The sequence below is a fragment of the Hippopotamus amphibius genome, chromosome 2 (genome assembly GCF_030028045.1).
Source record: "Hippopotamus amphibius kiboko isolate mHipAmp2 chromosome 2, mHipAmp2.hap2, whole genome shotgun sequence".
NCBI lineage: Eukaryota > Metazoa > Chordata > Mammalia > Artiodactyla > Hippopotamidae > Hippopotamus > Hippopotamus amphibius.
This window is the reverse complement of record NC_080187.1, coordinates 184,468,139-184,491,092: the sequence shown is the minus strand read 5'-3', so window position 1 is coordinate 184,491,092 and position 22,954 is coordinate 184,468,139. Positions and strand designations below refer to the sequence as shown.

The 22,954-nt window shown below is 51.6% G+C and overlaps 2 protein-coding genes across 6 annotated transcripts in view; one reads left to right on the top strand and one right to left on the bottom strand.

Annotated features, from left to right (window-relative positions):
* Positions 1-7,023: 7,023 nt before the first annotated feature.
* On the bottom strand, positions 7,024-18,050 carry SPINT1 (serine peptidase inhibitor, Kunitz type 1). Of its 3 annotated transcripts, XM_057721706.1 has the most exons (11): positions 17,936-18,050; positions 17,095-17,634; positions 10,694-10,821; positions 10,340-10,478; positions 10,085-10,255; positions 9,883-9,909; positions 9,428-9,553; positions 9,262-9,312; positions 8,067-8,237; positions 7,797-7,844; positions 7,024-7,385 (listed from the first exon to the last, which is right to left on the bottom strand). In XM_057721706.1, the coding sequence occupies exons 2-11, from the start codon at positions 17,549-17,551 to the stop codon at positions 7,174-7,176; spliced, it is 1,530 nt and encodes a 509-aa protein (XP_057577689.1). In that variant the 5' UTR covers positions 17,552-17,634; positions 17,936-18,050; the 3' UTR covers positions 7,024-7,173. The 3 variants fall into 3 exon arrangements, with proteins under 3 accessions (XP_057577689.1, XP_057577687.1, XP_057577688.1); XM_057721704.1 differs by lacking the exon at positions 17,936-18,050 and having other exon boundaries at positions 10,037-10,255; positions 17,095-17,930; XM_057721705.1 differs by lacking the exons at positions 7,797-7,844; positions 17,936-18,050 and having other exon boundaries at positions 10,037-10,255; positions 17,095-17,930.
* Positions 17,827-22,954, top strand: part of PPP1R14D (protein phosphatase 1 regulatory inhibitor subunit 14D) — a 20,185-nt gene continuing 15,057 nt past the window's right edge. For all 3 annotated transcript variants that reach the window (XM_057721721.1, XM_057721719.1, XM_057721722.1), the window contains exon 1: positions 17,827-17,943. The gene's annotated coding sequence lies outside the window, so the exon portion shown is untranslated. The remainder of the gene's footprint in view (positions 17,944-22,954) is intronic.

Genomic DNA, 22,954 nt, shown 5'->3' with positions numbered 1-22,954 from the left:
GTTTACATGGGTGTGAACCTTGGGATCCTAGCCTCCTGAGGCTTGGGAACAGACCTGACAGCTTCCTGGCCTGGCTCCTGGCTCCTTTTTCCCACTGACAGAAATTGAACCCAGGAGTCTGGTCATCTGGAGATGAGATTTCAGAGCAAAGAGTTTGGGGTTCAGGCCTCCCAATCCACTCTATCCCCAACCACTGGCTGTGTGACCACGGGCAAATCACTGCCCCTCTCTGGGCCTCAACAACTTGGCTCTGACAGCCTTCCCCAGCTGTGCATTCAGGGGGCCCTAGAGCCTGTAACCTGTAACCATAGTTTTAGGATAGAAAGGATCTCGCCATCTAGTCCAAGTCCTTTGCTTTTCATAGATCACCATGGGGTCTCTGGGGGCCACAGACTAACGCTGGTTAACCTGGTTAACCTGAGGTCATAAATTGGCTGCAAAAAGGATCAAGCAGGAGAGGGTAAGTAGGTCAGAGAAAATCCACTGGGAAGACAACCCCAAGTGATTTGGTGGGTCAACAATGTAACTCTTTGTACTCCATCAGTGTTTGACTGTCCCTGTACCTTCAGCCTCTCCCTCCAGGCCTGAAATGCAGCATGGGTTTCTCCTCACCCCACAGCCCTCCTTCCCTTCTCCACCATTCCTACCAAGCCTCCATCCCGACTCTGCTCCCTGCCGCCGCTGGGTTTCCACCTGGCTCCTCGAGCATTCGCGATGGTCGGCTGGCTCCCCGTTCCCAGCACCCTCCTTTCCTGAGCCCAGCAGGCTTTGAAACCTCGCTCTTCCTGGGCCTCCCGCTGCGCCTCCGACTCCTCCTCCTCTTCCTCCAAGAAGAGGCTCTGTCCTCGTTTTCTCCTCCCTGGGTCCGCGCTCTCTCTCTCCGTCATCTCCCTACTCCTCGGTTTCACCCTCACACGGCTCATTCCCCCCACCAGGCCCGCAAGCTCCCCTCCAGAGTGTTGGGGGCCTCACCAGGGTGCACCCACAGCGGGCACACAGAGCTAAGCGCGCGGCCCAAAGACTACAAGACGCGTGTGTTTTTGCCTTGTTCCTAGCCCGATTTTATGTTCCTTCTTTTTTTTTAATCTTGTTCCTACTTTATACTCATGTTATCTCATAGTTTATAGACCCCTTTCAGCTGTCTTTAAATCCTTCCTCAGTAAGGCTAGTCAAAAGCAAACAAAAACTAAGTAACCACAATAAAATCAGTAAAACCAGTCTCCATCTGGTAACTAATGACCCCTCACCTTCTGCCTGGTTCTCCTGAAGCTGCCCCCCACCTCCCCTCGGGCCCTGTTTCTGTTGGTGGCACTGCCAGGCTCCCGACCAGAAAATCTGAAGGCCCCACTGACTCCGTTTGTCCCTCTGCTTGAGCCAGTCCGTCACCAGGTCTCAGAGCTTCTCCTTTCCCCAGAGCTCCGGCCGCCCTCTCTCCTTTCCCAGCCCCGTGGTCTCTATCCCACCTCGGAGCCTCCTGGTCTGATGAGCCTCTTGGTCTGATGATTTGTTTCTTTCTGAAATAGATCTCGATCCCTCTTCCAAAAAATAACCTTTTCTTATTACAAAAGCAATAGATATTTATTGTAGAAAATTTTTAAAATACAGGTCAACAAAGAGAAAAAAGTGAAAACCAGCTGTAATTTTATCAACAACAACACTATGGATTTTTGGGTAAATATCTTTTTTCAGTTTTGTGTAAAAAAAGTTTTTTTTTTTTCGGCTCCTTGACAGGGTGCTTCTCAGTTTCTTTCCCAGCCTATTTTCTTGGTCTTCTTGGTTCTGGGCTCACCTGATGGAACCCCAAGAGCTACTGCAGGTGGGGGAGGAGAGCCTGTGGGGGAGTTTGGGCCATTCCCAGGGCTGAAGCAGGCTTCCGGGTTTGGGGTTTCCAGGTGGCACTGTTGACCACAGCCCTTGGGGGGGTGGGGGGGAGCTGAGAAGTACTTTCATTCTAGACGCGGTGGGTGGGGAAGGGAGTGGTCTTGTGCAATAGGGCAAACCACTCCTCATTCAGGGCTGTTTGTTCAAGTGGGCAGGGATGTGTTTGGGAAAAACAACCCATTTTTTGTCAGTGTTTATTTGAACAGTTGGGACCCCGATATGAGGAGAGGGGGATGGGTTACAAGGGATAAGATGATGGGAGGCCAAAGTTGAATGCCTGGAGGGCCCAGACAAGCGCCTAACCTTGGGAGCGGCAGGGTGGATGGGGGCTGGGGAGGGTTAGCGCCTGAGGGCTCAAGATGACCTAAGACCTAAATTGCTGCAGGAATGTGGGCTCCAGATTGCCAGTCTTCCGTTTCACAAGAAGCTGGAAATATGGGATTTTTAAAAAATGAAGTTTCACAACTCTTTAAATGTTAGTAACTAATTAAAGAAATTAAACCATTGTTCGGGTCACAGCCCGATTGGCTGCCAGCATGCAACCTTTCCAACTAGCCTTTACTGCACATCTACTGTGAACTTCACTTCTACCTAATTTACTTCGTGTGGCTACCTCCTCCTTCCCCTCTCCCTGCATTGTGACCACTAGTGATATCGCCTGCTTACCTGTCCATTCCTTAAAGCCAAGTTTGGATTACCCCTTCCTCTGCTCAAATCCCCAAGTGCCCACCAAGGTGACCTCTACTCACCAGCCTCTCAGCTTTTCCTCTCAATGCTGGAGCCAAACTGAGCAGCTTTCTGGACCCCGATCAAAACAAGACCCATGATCTCTGCTGCCCAGCTTTCACTCACTATGATTGTGTTATGCCTGAAACACCCACACCCACCTGCTCATCTCATTTTATACCTCCTTCATGCAGCCGTTTCTCAACATCTTTCTCTCTCTTTTTTTTAAACAGAAATGCTCTTTTTAAAAAATAAATTTATTTATTTAATTGGCTGTGTTGGGTCTTTTTTGCTGTGCGTGGGCTTTCTTTAGTTGCGGTGAGTGGGGGCTACTCTTCGTTGTGGTGCGCGGGCTCCTCATTGTGGTGGTTTCTCTTGTGGGCTCTAGGCATGTGGGCTTCAGTAGTTGCAGCACATGGGCTCAATAGTTGTGGCTCATGGGCTCTAAAGCGCAGGCTCAGTAATTGTGGTGCCCAGGCTTAGTTGCTCCGCGGCATGTGGGATCTTCCTGGAGCAGGGATCGAACCCGTATCCGCTGCATTGGCCGGCGGATTCTTAACCACTGCGCCACCTAGGAAGCCCTCAGCATCATTCTTAATCTCCATGGCTTGACCAGCCTCTGTTTTATGCAATAGCCATTTGTGGGATACCCTGTACCCACAAGCAGAATCTGGCATGGTTGATACTGAGGTAAATAAGACCCGGTCCCCAACCCTCCCAGAGGTTATGCTAACATGAGTCACATGTATGCAGCCGGAGCTGTGAGAGAATGGAGAGCGCAGCGATGAACTTTGGCTGGTGAAACAGCGAAGCCTTTTTGAGCTGGATCGCGGGGTAAGTAGGAGCTTTCCAGGGGGCAAAGAGGTATTTGAGGTGGAGGCAACTGCATGTGCAAAGAAAGGGAGGTATGAAAGTTCTGAGAAAGGGAGTCATTTGGCTGGGGATGGAGCAGAGAACAGCTGGGGATGTCCCAGTGGTTTGGGGACCAAATTGTTTTGTTACAGTATTCGCATTCCTTCTGCCTGCACTCCAGAGTATAAGCTCCAGAAGAGCAGGCACTGCTTTTATTGCTCCACACCTGACACCTGTCTGGGACGGTGTACTCTGGATCCAACCCTCGCAGCGGACAGCACCCATCAGTGGTGATAGCGCCCCCTAGCGGCTCCTCTGTGATCCCACCTCCCGTCGCCTAGCTGACTCAGCCCTGCGCTCCTCCCTCCCAGCAGCTCTTCCTAGGGAAGGTGATTTGTCTGCTATCATCTTAATTCATCTCCACCCCTCCCTAAGTGTTTGTTGTTTGGTCCAGCAAACACTTATTAAGGTTTATTCTGTGCTCATTACTCTTCTCGGCATGGGGATACAGAAATGATGCTCCCTTTGGTCCAACACACACTTATTAAGCTCTTATTCTGTGTTGATTACTCTTCTAGGCATTGGGATACAGAAGTGACCTCAGCCTGGAAGTGCTCATAGAGAACAAAGGGATAACGAAGGTTGTTCCCAGTGCTGGGGGGACCAGAGGAGGAATCGAGCCCATTTCGAGCCTTGAAAGATGGATGAGTGGTTGGCAAGGTAGGAAGCAAAAATACAGTGGGAATACTGGGAATTCCCTGGCAGTCCAGTGGTTAGGATTCTGTGCTCTCACTGCCGAGGCCCTGGGTTCAATCCATAGTCGGGGAACTAAAATCCCACAAGCTGTGCACTGTGGCCCCAAACACAAAAACAAAAAATAGCGCTTGATGAAATGGGAACAGCCTGCATCTACTCAATATTTACTGAACCACTACCATTTACTAAGGTCACAGAGGGGATGTGGGAGACCCAGAGATGACTTAACATGTCACCTGTGTTTCCAGAAGCCCACAACCCAGTGGGAAGACAGATAAGTAAACAGAAAGGAAAAGGGGGTGCTCTGTGCTAAAGGTCCTGTTAGCAGAAAGAGGCATGTAGAACAGGGAGTGCCCCCCTGCTATGTGTATGCAGGAGGTGGTCCAAGCTGAATACAACAGGTACAAGAACACAGAGGTGTGAGAAAGTTACCCATCAAAAGGAGGCCCATCCTGGGCTGCTGCTAAGGTTCTGCTTCTTGATCTGGGTGCTTGGCTCCTGCGTGGGTTCAGTTACAGAAACTCATGTACACTTAGGACTCAGATACGGACATTCACCTCCGTTGCTCTTCATTTCTTTAAAAATAGCCCCCAGCCTCTCACACTACCATTTGATTCTTCTTTTCTTTTCTTTTTTTTTTTTGGCTGCGTTGGATCTTCATTGCTGAGCAAGGGCTTTCTCTAGTTGTGGTGAGCGGGGGCTCCTCTTCATTGCAGTGCACGGGCTGCTCATTGCAGTGGCTTGTCCTATTGCAGAGCACGGGCTCTAGGCGCACGGGCTTCAGTAGTTGTGGCACACAGGCTTAGTTGCTCTGCAGCATGTGGGATCTTCCAGGACCAGGGATCAAACCCATGTCCCCTGCATTGGCAGATGGATTCTTTTTTTTTTTTAGCTGAGCTTCTTTTACTTTATTTATTAACATACAATAAACTGCATATATTTAGAGTGTACAATGTGGTATCCCAATCTCCCAATTCATTCCCCCCCAATCCTCCCCACTTTCCCCACTTGGTGTCCATATTTGTTCTCTACATCTGTGTCTCTATTTCTGCCTTGCAAACCGGTTGATCTGTACCATTTTTTAATATTCCGCATATATGTGTTAATATACAATATTTGTTTTTCTCTTTCTGATTCACTTCACTCTGTATGACAGTCTCTAGGTCCATCCATGTCTCTACAAATGTCCCAATTTTGTTCCTTTTTACATTGAGTAATATTCCATTGTATATATGTACCACATCTTTTTTATCCATTCGTCTGTCGATGGACATTTCAGTTGCTTCCATGACCTGGCTATTGTAAACGGTGCTGCAATGAACATTGGAGTGCATGTGTCTTTTTGAATGATGGTGTTCTTTGGGTATATGCCCAGTAGTGGGATTGCTGGGTCATGTGGTAACTCTATTTTTAGGTTTTCAAGGAACCTCCATACTGTTCTCCATAGTGGCTGGATCAATTTACATTCCCGGCAGGTGGATTCTTAACCATTGCGCCACCAAGGAAGTCCCAGCCATTTGATTTTTCTGTATAACACTTATCACAATTGAAAAGTATCTCTTTTGTAAGACTAGACTCTGGAGCCACAATGTAAGGGTTTAACTCAGTCCTCTGGTACCAGCTCTAGGACCTTAGGAACTGAATTTGCTGAGTCAGTTTCCTTGCCTGTAAAATGAGGATAATAATAGTACCTTCATCCCAGAGTTGTGTGCTGAGGTAATCACTTGAGATATGTAAAGCACTTACATAGTGCTTCCTATGTGCTTATCTTAACAATACTAAATTTCTAATGATTGGCCGCGCCTGGCACGTAGGAGTTCAATGCATGATTTGTTGAAGAAATGAAGAAATGGAAACTTCTCTGCCGGTCCAGTGGCTAGGACTCTGTGCTTCCACTGCAGGGTGCCCAGGTTCCATCCCCGGTTGGGGAACTAACTAAGATCCCGTGGGGAAAAAAAGAACCAGGGTTCAGCGCCCCCCCCACCCCCCAAGTCCTCAACTACACACTGCAGTCTCAAACCCGGAAGGAACAGTACTCCGTGGCCTCCCTAGGCCCCTATTCCCATGGCCCTTTCTCCCCTCCCCTCCTCTCCCCTCCCTTCTAGTGGTCAGACTTGGCAGCTCTCTCCACCCTCAGGGGCTAGGGCTAGGACAGTTTCGGGAAGGGTGGGAAAACCTGCTAAACAGGGTGACCAAAGTCTGAACCGGTTGGACGGGGCAGTCCCATCTCCCCCACCCCGGCAGCTCTGGCCCACAGAGCAGAGGCAGGAGACTCACAGGACAAATCCCTTTATTACACTGTGGGTGGACTGGGGCCTGTGGGCAGCAGGGGAGCGGGTGGGAGAGTCCTGGGTGTGCGGAGGCTCTGGCTCTGTGTGCCTGACCGGGCCAGGCTGGGGCTCATTGTGGGGGGCAGGGGACAAGGAGGCAGGGCCCAGAGAGCCACTTTCCACTCCTCTCACCTCCCACCCCCTGACGGCATTAAATAAACAAAAAGCAACTCTGTACAACACAAAACATACAGGGAAGTCTGCCCTCCAACCCCAGCCCTGCAGAGCGGGAGGGGCGGCTCTGGAGGACAGGGTTGGGGCCTCCAGGCTCTGACGCTGCCCCAGGCCCTTCCCAAGGTCATGGGGTGGGGTCAGGCAGCTCTGAACAGGGAGCAAAATTCCAGCTTCCTCTGAAATCTTAGGCAGGCAGGTCAAACCATGTGCGGGACTCCTGGCTCAAAGGTTTTCTGCTCCTCTCAGACCCTTGAGTTTTCTCAGGAACAAATAGCCTGAGCTTAGCTGAGACGCCTCCAAGAGGGGCTGGAGCCCTGGCCTCAGAGGCAGAACGGGCCTGGGAAACAGGCTGGAGAAGTCTGGTCCCAAAGTCTTCCCCAGCCCAGGCCTCCATCTTGGCAAGAAGGAAGCAGGGCCAGGTGAGAGCTGGCGAGGGCCCTTGCGTGCCCCAGGCTCAGAGGGGTCGGGTGGTTTGGTAATAGACCAGGTGCTCCATGTCCTCGGTGGTGGAGACCTTGGAGCTGGTGGGGGTAGCGGGTGGGGGGTGGCGGTGGCGGTGTCTGTGGAAGCCCTTTCTCTGGTTCTTGAAGAAGCAGTAACCCAGGATGGCTACCACCACCACGATGCAGGTGCCCAGGAGCACTGCAATGGCCACCTCCACGGAGCCTGGGGGAAGAAGGGGCCGGCTGAGGCGCTCCCTCCCAGGGCTCCGTTCTGATGCCTGCCCCCACACTGTATCAAAGGGACCAAGGTAGATGGGTGCCAGGTGTGGAAGGACCTCAGCACGTGAGCTTGGCGGAAGGGATTCTGATGGGCTTTGGGTCTTGGCTCCAGGTTGCTCTACTTTCAGGTAGTGTGGGGAAAGGCCCCGGAAGCAGACGGCACACACACCTGGCATGCGTTTTTATGCTTCTCTCCCTTGCCCCTGGCAGGTATCACTATTGACCATGGCACTCTGTCCCTTTAGCCAACGTCAGGATCCTTCTCAACACAGGCTTAGGCAGTTATAACCAATTGTGTGGTGTTGACCCTTGAGTTGAGACCTACTCAGTGGCGACAGGGCAGATGGGGGCTTACCGGTGTTGGGAATGGGGCTTTCCCGCCGCAGACCAAACACATCCTTCTCTATAAAATGATGGTGGGGAGAGACAAAATCAATGCAAAGGGTTTGAAGACTCAGCTGCTCTTCAGCAGTGCCCCAGACCCCCCACTGCCATCCTCTCCCACCGCTACTCCGGGTAGGGTGGAGTGAGAATGAGGTGTGATCCGCCCAGGCCTTGGGACAGAGCTGAATGCTCTAGCTAAGACTTTCCCCTCCCCATCTTCCTCCCCCATTGCCCCGCTCACTGGAGATGCCATGACAGGACTCAAGGCACTGGTCCTCCTCCTCAAAGTTGTTCTTGTTGCCATAGCAACCGCCATAGGTAAAGCGGCCACAGCGTTCAGTGAAGGGGTTGTAGTACCAGCGGGGGATGCTCTCTAAGCAGAGGCCCGTGTCTGGCAGGTCCACGCAGTGGCCTGGGGGGTAAGGAGCAGGCAAAGGGGTGAGTGTCCATGGGGCCTCTCTGCCACCACCAGGCTCCACGTGGTTGCTGTCTGCCACCTCCTGACCCTCCTCACGCTGAGGATGGCTGTGACTCAGTGAGGGCCTGAGGGCCCCAGAAATATCTGGCCCATCTGCAGTGTTGCAAGGAAGATAAATCCAGGAGAGTAAGCTTAAGCCCAGAATTACCCTGACTTATATAACTATCTATTTTTCAGTTTTCTTTCAGCATTCACGATTGTATCAAGGTCTTGGTCTTCTCTCCAGCACTTAATGGTCTACCTTTTAACAAAGAAGGCTCAGGGTCTGAGCCTTGGCAGACAACAATGTCCAGCTAAAATTTATTACAATGTTTTATTACACTTATTTTAATAGTCAGTCTCAAATTGTGGCATATAATAGTGGCTTTTCATTTACGGTAGTGATGTGAAATTTCCTTTTTAATACATTAAGTCAATAACATCTCAGTGACATGTAGGCATAGCTAAATTTCTGAAGGTGTTGGGAGTTCCCTGGTGGTGCAGTGGTTAAGACTCTGAGCTTCCACTGCAGGGGGCCTGGGTTCGATCCCTGGTTAGGGAACTAAGATCCCACATACAGCACGGTGCAGCCAAAAAAAAAAATGTTCAAAAATAAATTAAAAAACATAAATAAATAAGAATTTCTGAAGGTGTTACGAGGATGTCTGGGGACTTTCCTGGTGGTCCAGGGGTTAAGACGCTGAGCTCCCAATGCAGGAGGCCTGGGTTCGATCCCGGGTCAGGGAACTAGATCCCATATGCCACAACTAAGACCCGGCACAGCCAAATAAATACATATTTTTTTAAAAAGGGCGGGGATGTCTGATGCTTGGGAAACACAGAAAGAAAGTCCAGGACACCCCCACTCCCGCTTTCTGCCCACAGCCTGGTAAAGACAGCAGGCGCCTTCAGCACGTTGATGGGATGAGTGAGGAGAGCAGTGCCAGCCCTGACCCAGGGGATCTGGGCAGGAGCTCACCTTTATCGCTGGGGAAATGGATCCTCTGGAGTTTATCGAAGCCTCTGGTATCTGCAAAGATGAACGATCAGAGGTGCAGACCTGACAAGGGTCTCCCAGAGGTGCAGGGTGAGTGGTCGGGACCTCCCCTACTGCCGCCCACTGCCCTCCATCCCCCGGGCCTCACATTTTTCACAGGTGGCCTCGTCGGAGGCGTCAAGGCAGTCGGCAGTGTCGTCACACTCCAGGAAGCTGTCGATGCAGCAGCCATCACCGCAGCGGAACTGGCTGGAGTGACAGGTGCCAGAGCACACTGGGTGCGGATGCAGCAGGGTGGATGGTGGGGTCAGGCTCGAGCAGAGGCCAGCAAATACCAAGGGTCCATCATCTACCTGGCCTTCTCTACCCCAAGGCGGCATCATAACACAACCCCTGTTTCCTTTCCACCCCTGCCCCCGCAACCCTCCTACACACAAAACGGGGCAGATGCTGATGGGAGGATCCTGCGCTGCAGGGGTGGGGCCTTCATCCCAAGGGTAGGAATGGGTCGTTGGGCCAGGGCAGTGTGGTCAGGGGCCCGGACTGGATACGGGCTGAAGAGCTGGCAGGGGTGAGGGGAATAGGGAAAGAAGCAAAGCCCACCTGGATGATGCCTTTCCACTGAGGGGCCTAGGAGAGAAAAACAGAGAAGTGAGAGGAGGCAGGGCCAGGCCCCAGCAGGGAGGAGCTGATAGCGGGGCTGGGGACGGGGGATTCCCACGCCCACCTCCCTGACCCGTGAAGAGAGAACACCTACCCTGGGGGAGTGCCGCCTGAGCCCCAACACTGCTTCGCAAAGGCCCACCTTGCACATCGTGGCAGGCGAGCTTGCACTCCTCTTCCCGAAGGTAGTTGTTCTTGTTGCCCAAGCAACCTCCATAAACAAAACTCTTGCAGATCTGTTCCGTGGGGTCGTAGTACCAGCGGGGGAAGGAGCCACGGCAGCGGCCCACCTTGCTGGGTACGAGGCAATATTCTGGGGGAAGGAAAGCTGGTGAGGAGGGGGCTCCGAGGGGCCCCTCAGCAGAGGGAGGGATGGCTCCCGGGGCTGCCTCCTCACCTTTAGTCTGCTCGGGGGACAGCACTGTGACTGTGATGTTAGAGGTGCTCCCTGGCTGCTCTGGACCGGGCGCCGTCAGCTGGAACAGGTAGCTGCCTTCCTCGAGTCCCCACAGCTCCACCTGGTCTGCATCGCTCCTCTAAACACAGGCGTGGCCATCAGGCTGGGACGCCTTGATGCCCCTGGGCTGCCCCAGGCCCTCCCAGTCAGCCCCCCGCCTCCCTGTGGGGAGCAGAGGGACTTGGTATTAAACGCACCCTCAGCTTCTATCCACCCCATCCGTGTGGAGCCGCAGCTTGGCCTGTGGCTCTGGAGAGCTGAGGTGGGGGTCCGGGAGGCAGCCCAGGGTCTCACCTCTACCCTGACGTCTGTGTCACCCTGAAGTAGGTGCCAGTCTGTGTTCTCCACACCCTTCAGCACCAGGGGTTCCTGGGGCTGTACCTTCAAGTCTATGCCATCCCAGGCTTTGGGGATCCGGGACCCTGGGAGGAAGGTAAGGCAAGGTCAGCTCTCACTGAATGGACAGGATATCTGCTGGAGTGGGGTGCTGGTGCCTTATGGGTCTAGGACTCGGCAGCCTGCATGAGACACACAGGCGATTTCACGACGAAGCATCTTCCTGCCCTCTATTTAGATATATTGTACTTAAGACCTTTTTATGTTGGATAACAAACTTTCTGACGTAAATAACTAAACAGCATTGCCATCTGATCCCATTTGGGGGGGAGAGATATATATATATATATATGCACATATATTTGGAAGGGGGACTTTTCCTATATTCTACAAGAAGCAGGTACTTGTGCTAATTGCCTTAAAAAGTTAGAGTAACAACACTTTTAAAAAGTCAAATAAGTTAATGTGTAATTAACACCATCACCCCTCACTCTGCAGTCCAGGTCACTGCCAAGAAGCCCACCCGGATAGAGGCCTTAAGCACAGAGTTCCCGGGCAGCACCGTGTCAAGCCTTGGCGTCCCACGGTGATTTGGCACAGGAGGAGGGTGCCTCTACCCCCTCGGACAGACTCTGCCTCTGGTTACAAGGGGACGCAAGGCTTGACACACCCTCCCTCAACCAGGATCTTCAGAGGGAGCGTGGCCCTGCTGGCACCTTGATTTTGGACTTCTGGCCTCCAGAACGGTGAGACAATACATTTCTATTGTTTTAAGTCACCCGGTTTATAGTACTTTGGTACAGCAGCCCTAGAAAACTGACACCCTGCCCTTGAGGGTATTATCGTACAGTCAGGCAGGTAAGACCCAACAACAGGAAGCAAAATGGGAGAAAAGACCCAACAAGATGAAGGGATTTGTGGTACACGTACAAGACAAGGAAGTGGATGTTTAGAGAAGGAAAAGACCACAGCAAGCTGGAGGAAAAAGGCAAGGCTTTGTGAAGAAGGGACAGAGGATTTGCTGATTCTTTTGTTTTTATTTGTTTGGTTGTGGGGAAGAATGTTCTGTGTTGTTGATGACAGCAGTAAACATGAGCCAAAGCAAGGAGTCTGGAATTTGCAAGGCTGGTTTGGTGGACATTAAGGAGACCGGCTGGGCTGGGACAGATCTCAAAGGGCCCTGGACGCTGGGTCAGGGCATGTGGACATAGATTCAAATACTTAACAACTGGTGGTACAGGAAGGAGATAGACACTGGCCATGAGCAGTGGCACAGAGTCCTGGAGGCGCCAGCTGCATTAAACATTGACCTCCTAGATGCCTGATCGAGGTCCAGGAGTACTAAGGGAGGGGCCAAGGGCCCGGGCAGCAGGGGAACTCCTAAGCTCCAGGCAGCAACTGTTTACCCATCTGTTTGCAATGGAGTTATTTCTATGGAGAGAGGAGGCCGGCGAGTAGACCAGTGCAGCAGTTCAAGGCAGATGCAACAGGAGCAGTCTGAATTATGGGACAGCTAAGGGATGGAAAGGGGAATGTGAGAAAGAACGCTGGGCAGACGCTTCGGGCTGCCTGTCCGACAGGCACTGGGGAACTGGGGAGGGAGAGCCAGGGCACAGGAGGAAGGGAAACCAGACCGAGCAAACCAGACCTCTGTGGCCTTAGGCATAGAGAAGTTGAATTTTTTTTTGGCCGCACTGCGTGGCATGCGGGATCTTAGTTCCCCAACCAGGGATCGAACCTGGGCTCCCTGCAGTGGAAGCGTGGAGTCCTAACCACTGGACTGCCAGGGAATTCCCGAGAAGTTGAATTTGAGGGAAGGGAGGTGTACAATGTGAGCTCCAAGAGAAATCAGAGGTGGAGAAAGACCTGGAGTCATAGTAACAAAGCTGCCACTCGTTGAACGTGTGCCCAGTGTACTTTACCTGCAGTATCTCCATTGGAGTTGGCAAACTATGGCCTGCAGGCCACATCTAGCCCACCACCTATTACATTTTTTAATGGCTAAAAAAAAAAAATTAAATAATACTTCAAGGCATGATAAAATTCAAATTTGTGTCCATAAATTAAGATACAGTCTTGCCTATTTGTTTACAAATTGTGGACAGCTGCTTTCACGTAACAACAGCAATTTACAGAGTAGTTGTAAACAACACTGTATGGCCCAGAAAACCTAAAATATTTACTATTTGAACCTTCACAGAAAGTTTGCTGACCCTGATCTACATCGCCTACCTTCTTAACCATCCTGCCACAGCTGCATTCTCGCCCCTCTTTCCAGATGAGAAAATTGACACCAGACAGGTTAAATGACTTGCCCAGGTTCGCTCCGTTTCTAAACAGCAGAGCTGGGTTTGAACACTGGTCTGACTCATGCTCTCTCCAAAACATCAAAATACCATGCTGCAGGCCATACCTGCTTAGAAGTATGATTTTTTTTTTATCACTTTTATAATCTTCAGGTTTTGTTTTTGTTTTTATCTTAGGTAATACATGTACGTGATGAAAAATTTAAAAAATATGAAAGGGTAGTGAGAATTATGTCCCCTATTCTTAAACTCCCAAGTTCCTCTCTCCAGAGGTATTCTCAATTACTAATTTGGGTGTGTGTGTATGTGTGAACATCAAGAGAGAGAGCACTGAATTCACAAGCATGCAAGTTTGTCATCTTGCTTTTCCCTTAATATATACTGGAAATCATTCATAGCAACACGTAAAGAACTTCCTCTTCTTTGTTTTTTTTTTGGTTGCATAGTACTTACTGTATGAATACACAATAATTATAATAATTTACAACACATTTAACCAGTCCACCAGTCTCTCTTGATTTCGGTCCGTCCTTTCTTCCTTCCTTCCTTCCTTCCCTCCCTCCCTCCCTCCCTCCCTCCCTCCCTACTAAGAACTAACCCATGCTACCTCAGGGTTTATTATTATGATTAAAACAGCACCACAGTATCCAATTATAGGATATGTTGACAGACACTGATATTGTTTCCAACTCTTTGCTATTATAAACAATGGTACAGTGACTGACTGGCTGCTAAGTTGTTTTACACATGTTTAAGCATAGCCGCAAGATGAGTTCCTGCAAGTGGAACTGTGTTGAGCGTTATGTGCATGTACACTTTTGGTGGATATTGCCAAACTGCCCTCCACAGAGGCTCTGTGGAGGGTTACGTCAAGTGTAAGAGTTCAAAGAAGAGAAGCTAAAGAGATAAGAACATCTGGTAGGAGGCTGAGTCACAGGGATTCCTCTTTGATGAGGCAGAGAAAGCAGAGCCAATAAGGGACTCACAGAGGGTGGTACCAGAGGTGAGAAGACCAGGACACACAGTGACAGCAAAGGGATGGGAGGGGAGAACTTCCACGGATGTCAAATGGTGCAGAGGCCTACAGGAATAAGAAAAGGGGGACTTCCTAGGTGGTGCAGTGGGTAAGAATCCACCTGCCAATGCAGGGAACACAGGTTCGAGCCCTGCCCCCAGCAAGATACCACATGCCACGGAGCAACTAAGCCCGTGAGCCACAACTGTTGAGCCTGCACTCTGGAGCCCGTGAGCCACAACTATTGAGCCCATGTGCTGCAACTACTGAAGCCCACGCGCCTAGAGCCTGTGCTCTGCAACGAGAGGCCACCACAATGAGAAGCCCGCGCACCACAACAAAGAGTAGCCCCTGCTCGCTGCAACTAGAAGAAGCCCGTGTGCAGCAACGAAGACCCAACACAGCCAAATAAATAAATTAATTAATTAATTAAAAAAAAAAAGAAAAGGGAACCTCCGTTGAGGGGTAATTAGACCCGGGAGAGCAGGAGAGTACCTGTCTGGAAACAAGCCCCAGCCCAGTGGCTTGAAGGCTCAACAAGGGCCAGCCTCAGGCCCCGAGGTGAGAGGCCAAGCCAAGGGGGCAGTGAGTTGGGAGGAGCCCATTCCTCCCTCCTTGCATTTTTCAGAAAGTAATCAGCAGTGGCAAAGGGGAAAGAAGACAGACTGCTTGGCAGTCTACTAGCAGAAAGACAGGCTAGCCCCACTGGCCCCCAGGGTGGAAGTGGCAGGCAGAGTGCCACGTCAGACCTTGGGCCACATCAGCAATGTCCACCCACACACAGCTGGTCTTTTCCAAGCCCAGCTCCCAGGAGCAAGGGGCAGATGCTCTGCCCTACCACTCCCTTTTTCCCACCCCCAAGAGAGCAAAGGGCCAGAGCAGCAATAAAGCCAGCCCCTCCCCCAGCTGCCAGGCCTCAGGACTCTCCAGGGAAACACAGGCTCCACCTTCTAAACCACTCCTCCAGTGGAAAGTAGGGGAAGGCAGGAAAAGGGGAGAGGAGGAAAGAGCAGGGTGCTTAGGAGGCCCCAACAATCCGGACTGCACTGGCCTGGCCAGAGGCAGGGAAAGGGGGAACAGACCAAGCCACCCTGGGGCGGATGCCCCTAGTACAAGAATCAAAGGTTTAGAAGCCCTGAGCACTTGCCAACTTTTCCTGCCTTGGTCTACCCTAGCCTAGCCTCCGGGATGCCATAATGGCTTGACCCTCTTTGTACCCTCTTTGTACTTCCAACCTCTCTAGCAGGACTCAGCTGAGAATGGACTCCTTGACATGCATACAGCATCCCCTACTCCCCAAAACACTGCGGGGCCCTGAAGTGGCCTGGGGCCCACAGTAAGTCTAAGCTCTACCCAGCTTCCCACAGGTCCCAGGAAATCCTGTCTTGTGCCAACTAGGCCAGCCACGGGGTGGGGAGGTTTCCAGATGAGGAAGGCCCCATCCAGCTCAGCTTCCTGACTAGACCCCAGAGTTTCAGGCACTGGCCCTGCAGAGAGACTCCAATGGGTCCTGTCAGAGCTAGGGGGGCAGGCAGCTCAGTTCAATTAGAATCCTCACCATCTACCCTCCCTGCTGCTTCCTTGTGGAACAGGCTCAGGCCCTGGCCCAGTGGGACTCAGCCCAGCCTGGTCCAGAGACAGTGTCCCCCTCCCGGAATCTCCACTACACCTCTCCTCAGAGATCCAGGGCAATTGGAAGGATAGGGAGAAGATGAAAGGCTGGAAAGGTAAGTCCCTTCTCAACTTTCCAGAATTGAGACCACCCAGCCCAATCCTGGCCCCCGGGCGCCCCGGTCTCAGGTTCTGTTGTCCACTGAGCTGTCTTGAATCAGAGACAGATTTCTACCAGAAAGGTGGTCTTGTGTGGGGAACAGCACAGGACTTTTGGAGGTCCTGCCTGGGGTTGAGTCCCAGGTCTCTCATTTGTGGGCAGTGTTATCCTGGGCAAATTATTTAACATGGGAGTCAGTTTCCTCATCTAAAAAGTAGGATGACTACTAATAGCACCTTTTTCAGAGGTGGTTGTCATGATGCCTAAGTGAGAGGCTGAGTGGCATAGAAATCAGCAAACTGTAAAGTGCTAACAGAGGTTATCAGTGTGACCCATCCCTGCCCTGCAGCCCCACCTGGCCAGAACAGCAGGTGGAGAGAATGGGGAACAAAGGTCTCTGGAGGGGCCCTGATCCCAGCTAACTGCTCAGTCCCAGGAGGAAAGAGGAGGAGCCCTGGGCCCCACTTTCCCCTTATCCTGGAAGTAAATAAGGTGAGCAGACAGCTTGGCTATCAGATCCTAAGCAGGGAGAGCCCTGCCTGGCTTATGACACACACACACACACACACACACACACACACACACACACACACACACACACACACACTCCTGGACAGCTGACATCCCTTCCCCACCAGGTATACATATCAGTGGGTTGACTCACCCAGCAACACTTCTCACCCCCACCCCAGAGCCTCTAGGCTACTGTGCCCTCAATACTGCCCCCTCCTCAGTTGGGAGTTGGGCTGCCCCCAGACTGGGCTTGTTCTTTAGACTCTGGGGGCCTGGCAGTTTCCCCCAGACCACCAAAAGATCAGTACATGGGAGGAGGAGTGCAGAGAGATGCTATAACCAGTCCCAAGCCCAGCAGCGGAGAAGAAGCCTATTCTTCACTAGGTTCAATTGACAAGACCCCAAGGTGCCTAGGACAGCGCTCCGCCAGGCCTATCTTCTATCTTGTCACCAGGTGGCCTCCAGACAGCTAACTCCCTGACTTTGCTTATTAAGACCAGATGTGGGAATCCCGAGGAGCTGCCTCCTCTCTCGCCTACACACATCCCAGAGCACCAGCCCACTCAACATCCTGAATTCAGGAGCCAGTCTGGGCTCTAGGATGTCAGCCCTCCCCACTCCTGTAGCCTGTCCTTTATTTACCGTTTGTACCACCTACTTCTAAGGAGGAGTTGGGATCGAATGGGACTCGCGCATAACTCCATAGCCAGTCCCTCCTCGGAGTCTCCCCAAATGCTGGCACCTTCGTCCTTACCTCCAAAGCCCTGGGTCCGCAGCTCGCGGTAGGAGCGGTACACCTCCCGCGTGAGGTAGTTGATGAAGCCTTCCCTGGGAGCGAACTTGCACACGAAGTTCTGCTCGTAGAGACAGTTGATGAGGAAGCAGGAAGCGACGGTGTCCTCCCCGTCGTCGGGCTGCAACTCCACCAGCGCCAGATTGCAGTTGTTGGAGCTGCAGCAGGCGTGCACGCAGTCCCGGCCGCTGCGCACGGTGAGGGAGCGCAGGAAGGTGGCCCCGTTTCTGACCGAGGCGTCGGTGTCGAGCACGAAGGCAGGCACCCCGGGGGTAAAGCGGTGCAGGCAGTTGTCCGCCGTGAGCAGACCGGGAGGCACAGGCGGCGGCCCGGCCTCGGTGCCCAGGAGGCCGAGCGAGCACAGGAGCCACACGGCGACCGCTGGGACGCGGGCCTGGGAGAGGGGGGCCCCGGCCATCGTCCTCCTAGGGACCGTCACCCTCCTCCCCAAGGGGGTCACCTTCACAGTGCGGGCCTCTGGGCTCCGAGGGTGATTGCTACCTGAGAGAGGGGAGGGGACGGAGGAGGAGACACTGGATCAGCCGGCAGGCTTCAAGGTAGGCGGGCCGGCCGGGAGGAAGTGAAGGGGAGGACCGGGGAGCACCGAAGCACCCCGGGGACGAAGAGGGGCACGCGGGCCCGGTCCCCCCACGCACACTCCGGTGACCCGGCCGCCCGACTGACGGCCAGACGGACGTCTAAGGAGCTCACGTACCCCGACACACGCACGAGCGCAGAACAAAGGGCCAAACATGCTCAGAGCCCGCTCCGCCTCCTCCCCGCTCTCCTCGGCCCCGCTTACCTGCGCAGGTGAGTGGGGTGGGGCCAGGCCAGCCGAGGTTCCGGTCCCGGCTTCCTGCGCGGTTCGGCTCGCGGCTTCCGCCCCGGCATCCGGTGTCTGGGGATCGGCCACCTCCTCCCCCACTAGTTTCTGGTGAAACTGAGTCAGCGCGGCGGGGGCGGGGCAGACATCAACCCCTCGCCGCCAGCCCCGCCCACGCCGGGTGCGCACCGGCAGCCCCAGCTTCCGGACCGCCTACCCGCATCCCCGCGATCTCCGACCCTTCTCCTGTAGCCTGGTCCCCAAAGGGGCTCAGTGGCCGGGGCACCCTGCCCTGGGCCGCTGGCTCCACCGAGCGCAGCCTCGCGGGGGTCCCCGTGCCCCAGAAGGACACCCCTATCCCCGGAGGCCCGGACACGTCAAGGGGACGCTCCAGCGAAGTCGGGCACCCGAGGGTGGGTCGGGCGCTCTGGGGCGGTTGCCTCCGGTCTCCTTTTCCGGCCTAGGCCAGCATTCCCAGACCCAGGCCTGAGGCTCTAGGGGAGGAGAAATGGGGGAAAGCCCGATGCAAATGACCTGGCTGTCGTCGTCGTCAGCCCTCGGGAAATCGTTTCCATTTTGTGGCGGGAAGAGATCCCAGAAGCCGTGTGGCTGCACCTTTGGTGACTGGAATGCGGGATGCCTGCTCCATTGTCACCACCTTTGTCAACTCCGGAAGCCCTCCTTTCTGTCAGAGCGAGAAACAGGAGATCTGCCGCGGCCAGGCTCCCCTGCTTGACCCGCAGTGGTTTCTTTTTGAGGCCCTTCCTTATCTTGTACTAACGTTTACATTCGGGTCACTGTCGGAGCTGAGTCCCTGTCAGCCTCGTTGGTCGGCTGATCCCTTCTCTGGAGCTCTTCTCTCTCACCAGGTGGGGGGGGCTCCCGGTTAGGAGCTGGCTGCTTTCTTGCAGTGAAGTATATAGCATCCTTGGAAGCTGGCGGTTCCTGTTCACCAATGTCACTGAGTTAATGACCTTCACAGAACCAGGGACTCCTTGAAGCCAGGCTCATTGCTTTTCCTGAGAGAAGAACTTCTCTTAAAGTCTATTCTTTACCGAGCAAGATTGGTCCTATTAATGCTTTTCCCCCAAAAGAAATCCCACGCCTTTTCATGATGACGTAACAGACCTGAGCCCAATGAGAAGTCTTCCTACTTTCTTATCTAGAGCGGCTTTACCTACTAGGTCCTGTAGCCAGCCCTTCAATCATTTTCCTGGCTAAACTGCAACATTCCCTAGCTGCCCACATTATGGGTTTGGGGGTGGCAATCTGGGGTCTGTCTCCCTTTCTGTGGACTTTTCTGGATTTTTCCACTGCCCTAGGCACAGGGAGAACATAGAGTAATGATGGTATGTCAGGAATGAAGCATATGATCATGCAGTTTCTGGAAAGAAAGGATTTTGTTGAGACTTGATTCCTGCCTCCTTCAATACCTTATACATACAAGAATCCTAACATGGGAGACAACTACCTTATGGTAATATTCCTACAGATTAACCATTACTTCCATCATATCACCATTACTGCTTCTATCAAGCCTTGACCAATGCCCAAACCCTGTTCCTAAGTACTTCCTACACATTGCCCCATATACTCAAAACAAACCAAGAAAATAGGTACTATTTTTATCCCCCTTTTACAGATGAGCAGACAGTCTCAGACAGGTGAACGAGCTTGTCAGGTCACATGGCAGTTAGGTGGCAGAGCAAGGACTGGAGTCCAGGCAGGCCAAGTCCATTGCCTCAGTCCTTAAACACTGCTTTACTGCACTTGCAATTCTGACTTCAGCTGGAAATTCCACGCTCACCTCAGATTCAACTTGCCTGAAGTACAAAGGTTCAAGTAGTAATTAGCCACCATTTGAGATGCCTGCTGTGTGCCAGACACTTGACCTCTGTGATCTCTGATGCTCACAACAGCTCAGAGAATAGTTCTGCTTTGCAGAGAGGCTCACTAAACTCCATCAAGGTCACGTAGTGAAGAGTGGGAGGCAAGAGTGGGAGGCAAGACTGTGTACGGTTTCAGCTTGTGGGCTTCAGACTCAAGACTACTGGGTTTAACTCTTTCATCTGCCATTTAAAATCAGTGTGGCCCTTGGCAACTTCTTTAGCCCTTCTGTCTTAGTCTCCTTGCATGTGAAGTAGGGCTTCATAGGGTTAGTATGAGGGTTAAATGAGTTAACACAGATAAAACATTTGACACTGTGAGTGCTCAATAAATGTTACCTGAAAAAAGTGACAGAGCCAGAATTTTATCTCGTCTCTGACATCAAAAACTACACTTTTCTCACTACCTGATGTTGCTTCTTACATCCAAAGAGAAAAACTACATATGAGGGGGAAAAAAACTAAGATAGTCCACCAAAGTGGTGAAAGTGATGGCATTTGGGATTTGGAGTAACATTTTCTTCTTCCTAGCTTAAAAATTATTTCCAAAGTTTCCTTTAATGAGCATGGAATGTTTCCATGATGAAGAGAAAACTATATTATAACAACCTCCAGATTCATCATATTTAGCCCCAAATCACTTCTCTCTCCATATTCTCTCCTGATCTCACTGTCCTAGTCACTTTGGAGTCATCTGTGCCCCCTGCCTTTTCTTTGGCTTTCCCTGCAAACATCCAGCCAACATCTGGGTCCTGGCAATCTTCCCCGGTGATTGCTCACATCCATCCATTCTTGTCTGTTGCCATTGCTGCCTTTACTCTGGGCTCTGTACCAGCTTCCAGATGTACTCCAGGCCACCCTGCACATGGCATGAGGTTCGCTCCTCCAGCCCTGCCTTCATCTGTCCTTCACCTCTTCAGATCCTCAGTGACCCCCAAGAGGCTCTTTAGCAGGGTGTATAGAGCCAGCTCTCCTCTGGATGGATTCATAAAGTTTGGTTTGTGGAGAGGCAGAGAGCATCAGAGCTATTGGGGGCCTTGGTTAAAGCCCTTCCCCTTACATATAGGAAACTGAGGCCCAGAGATTTGTCCTTGATTTGTTCAGAGACACAGAGACAGTATGTGGCAGAGGCCACCTCCAGATTTCAGGTCTCTTAAATGCCAATCTTGGGCCCTTTCTGTGATTCTGATCTGCCTTCCTGCAAAGCATTTCCAGATGATATTGTTTTCTAATTGTACATTGCAGGCCCAAGGGGAGCTGTGTGGGTGAGTTAGCTCTTTTTTAGACCACATGGCTCACTCCCTCTCTATGAACTTGGGAAAGAGAAAGCCTGGATTTATGCTAGAGGTTTCGTTCATATTTGCCATACCACCAGTTCCAACTATTGACCTTAGAGGTGGGTGGTTTAGTGAGAACATTCAGTCCTTAACACCACTACTAGAAAAGGAACACTGAGTACCTTGTCTTGGATGGTGGTCTGGTGTAGGTATAATGGATTGTCTATGAAGTTGGCAATCAAAGATGGTAGACAGGATCTCACCTTCCTTGTAAATGCATGTTGCTCCTCCCACCAAGAGGTGTCATCTATCTTTTCCTTCCTTTTGAATCTGTAATTTGCTTTGACCAATAGGACAGAGCAGAAGTGGTGCCACATGACTTTTAGGCCTCAGCCTTGTGGCTTACATTTTCCCCTCTTAGAACCAGTTGTGATGTAAAGAAGTTTGACTACCCTGAGGAAGAGAGAGGCCACTGGAAGAGAGCAAGACCCTGGAGGATGAGAGACTATGAAGGGAGAGAGAGGGGTCTGGCTATCTCACAGTCACCTCAGCTGGCTAGCTTCGTGAAGCTGTCCTGCTTCTTAGCCCCAGTTGACTTGCCTCAACAGAGGTTATCTACACCTGTGAAGCTCTGCCCAAGTAGCAGAATTGTGAGCAAATGTGTTTGTTTCGTATATATACAAACTCATTTTTTTTTTAAAACAGAATTTTTAAAAAATTTATTTATTAGTTTTTGGCTGCATTGGTTGCTGCATGAGGACTTACTCTAGTTGCTGTGAGCAGGGGCTACTCTTTGTTGCAGTGCATAGGCTTCTTATTGCAGTGGCTTCTTCTGTTGCAGAGCACAGGCTCTAGGCATGTGGGCTTCAGTAGCTGTGGCTTGCAGGCTCTAGAACGCAGCCTCAGTAGTTGTGTGACATGGGCTTAGTTGCTCCGCAGCGTGTGGGATCTTCCCAGACCAGGGCTTGAACCTGTGTCCCCTGCATTGGCAGGTGGATTCTTAACCACTGCACACCAAATAAACTGTTTATAGTTTGATATCCTAATTTTTTCAGTTAATGAATATGTTAGTTTTATACTGCTGTGTAACAAATTACCCCAAAATTTAGCAGCTTAAAACAATAGGCGTTTATTATATCACTGTTTCAGTAGGTGGCTTAGCTGATTCCTCTGGCTCAGGGATTCTCAGCAGGGTGCAAGCCAGGTACGGACCAAGGCTGTTTGGTCAGACATCTGTTCCATGCCATGTGGAGCTCTCTAGAGGGCTACTCACCACATGGCAGCTGGTTTCCACCAGAGTCAGGGCACTGAGAGGTGTAGGGAGGGGAGGCAAGATGGAAGTTACAGTATTTTTGTTACCTAATCTAGGAGGTGACATCCCATGACTTCATTTGAAGCCAATCACTAGGTCCAGCAATGCTGAAGGGGAGACTACACACACAAGGTCATGAATACCAGCAGGTGTGGATCACTGGTGACCATTTAGAGTCTATCAACCACACTGAAATGCTGTGAGCATTTTTGACATTAGCAGAATTCTTCAAAAATGCTACCTTTCAGGGAGCTAATATAGCCATAACATCAAACTCCCCTGCAAGTTCACATTTCCTTTGTCCTTGTAGTTCCACCTCTAGAAAATTCACTAAAGGAAAAATCATGAGATGCTAAAAAGAGGAATAGTTCCAAAGATGTTCAGAGCAGCAATATTTATAATGGCAAAAAATTGGTAGCAGTCCATATATCTAATAGCAGGGGATTGAGTAACTAGATCTTGGAATTGCCCCTAACAGAACAGGTTGGAATCCATGAGTGAGTCTTGAAAACAAAGTAACTTG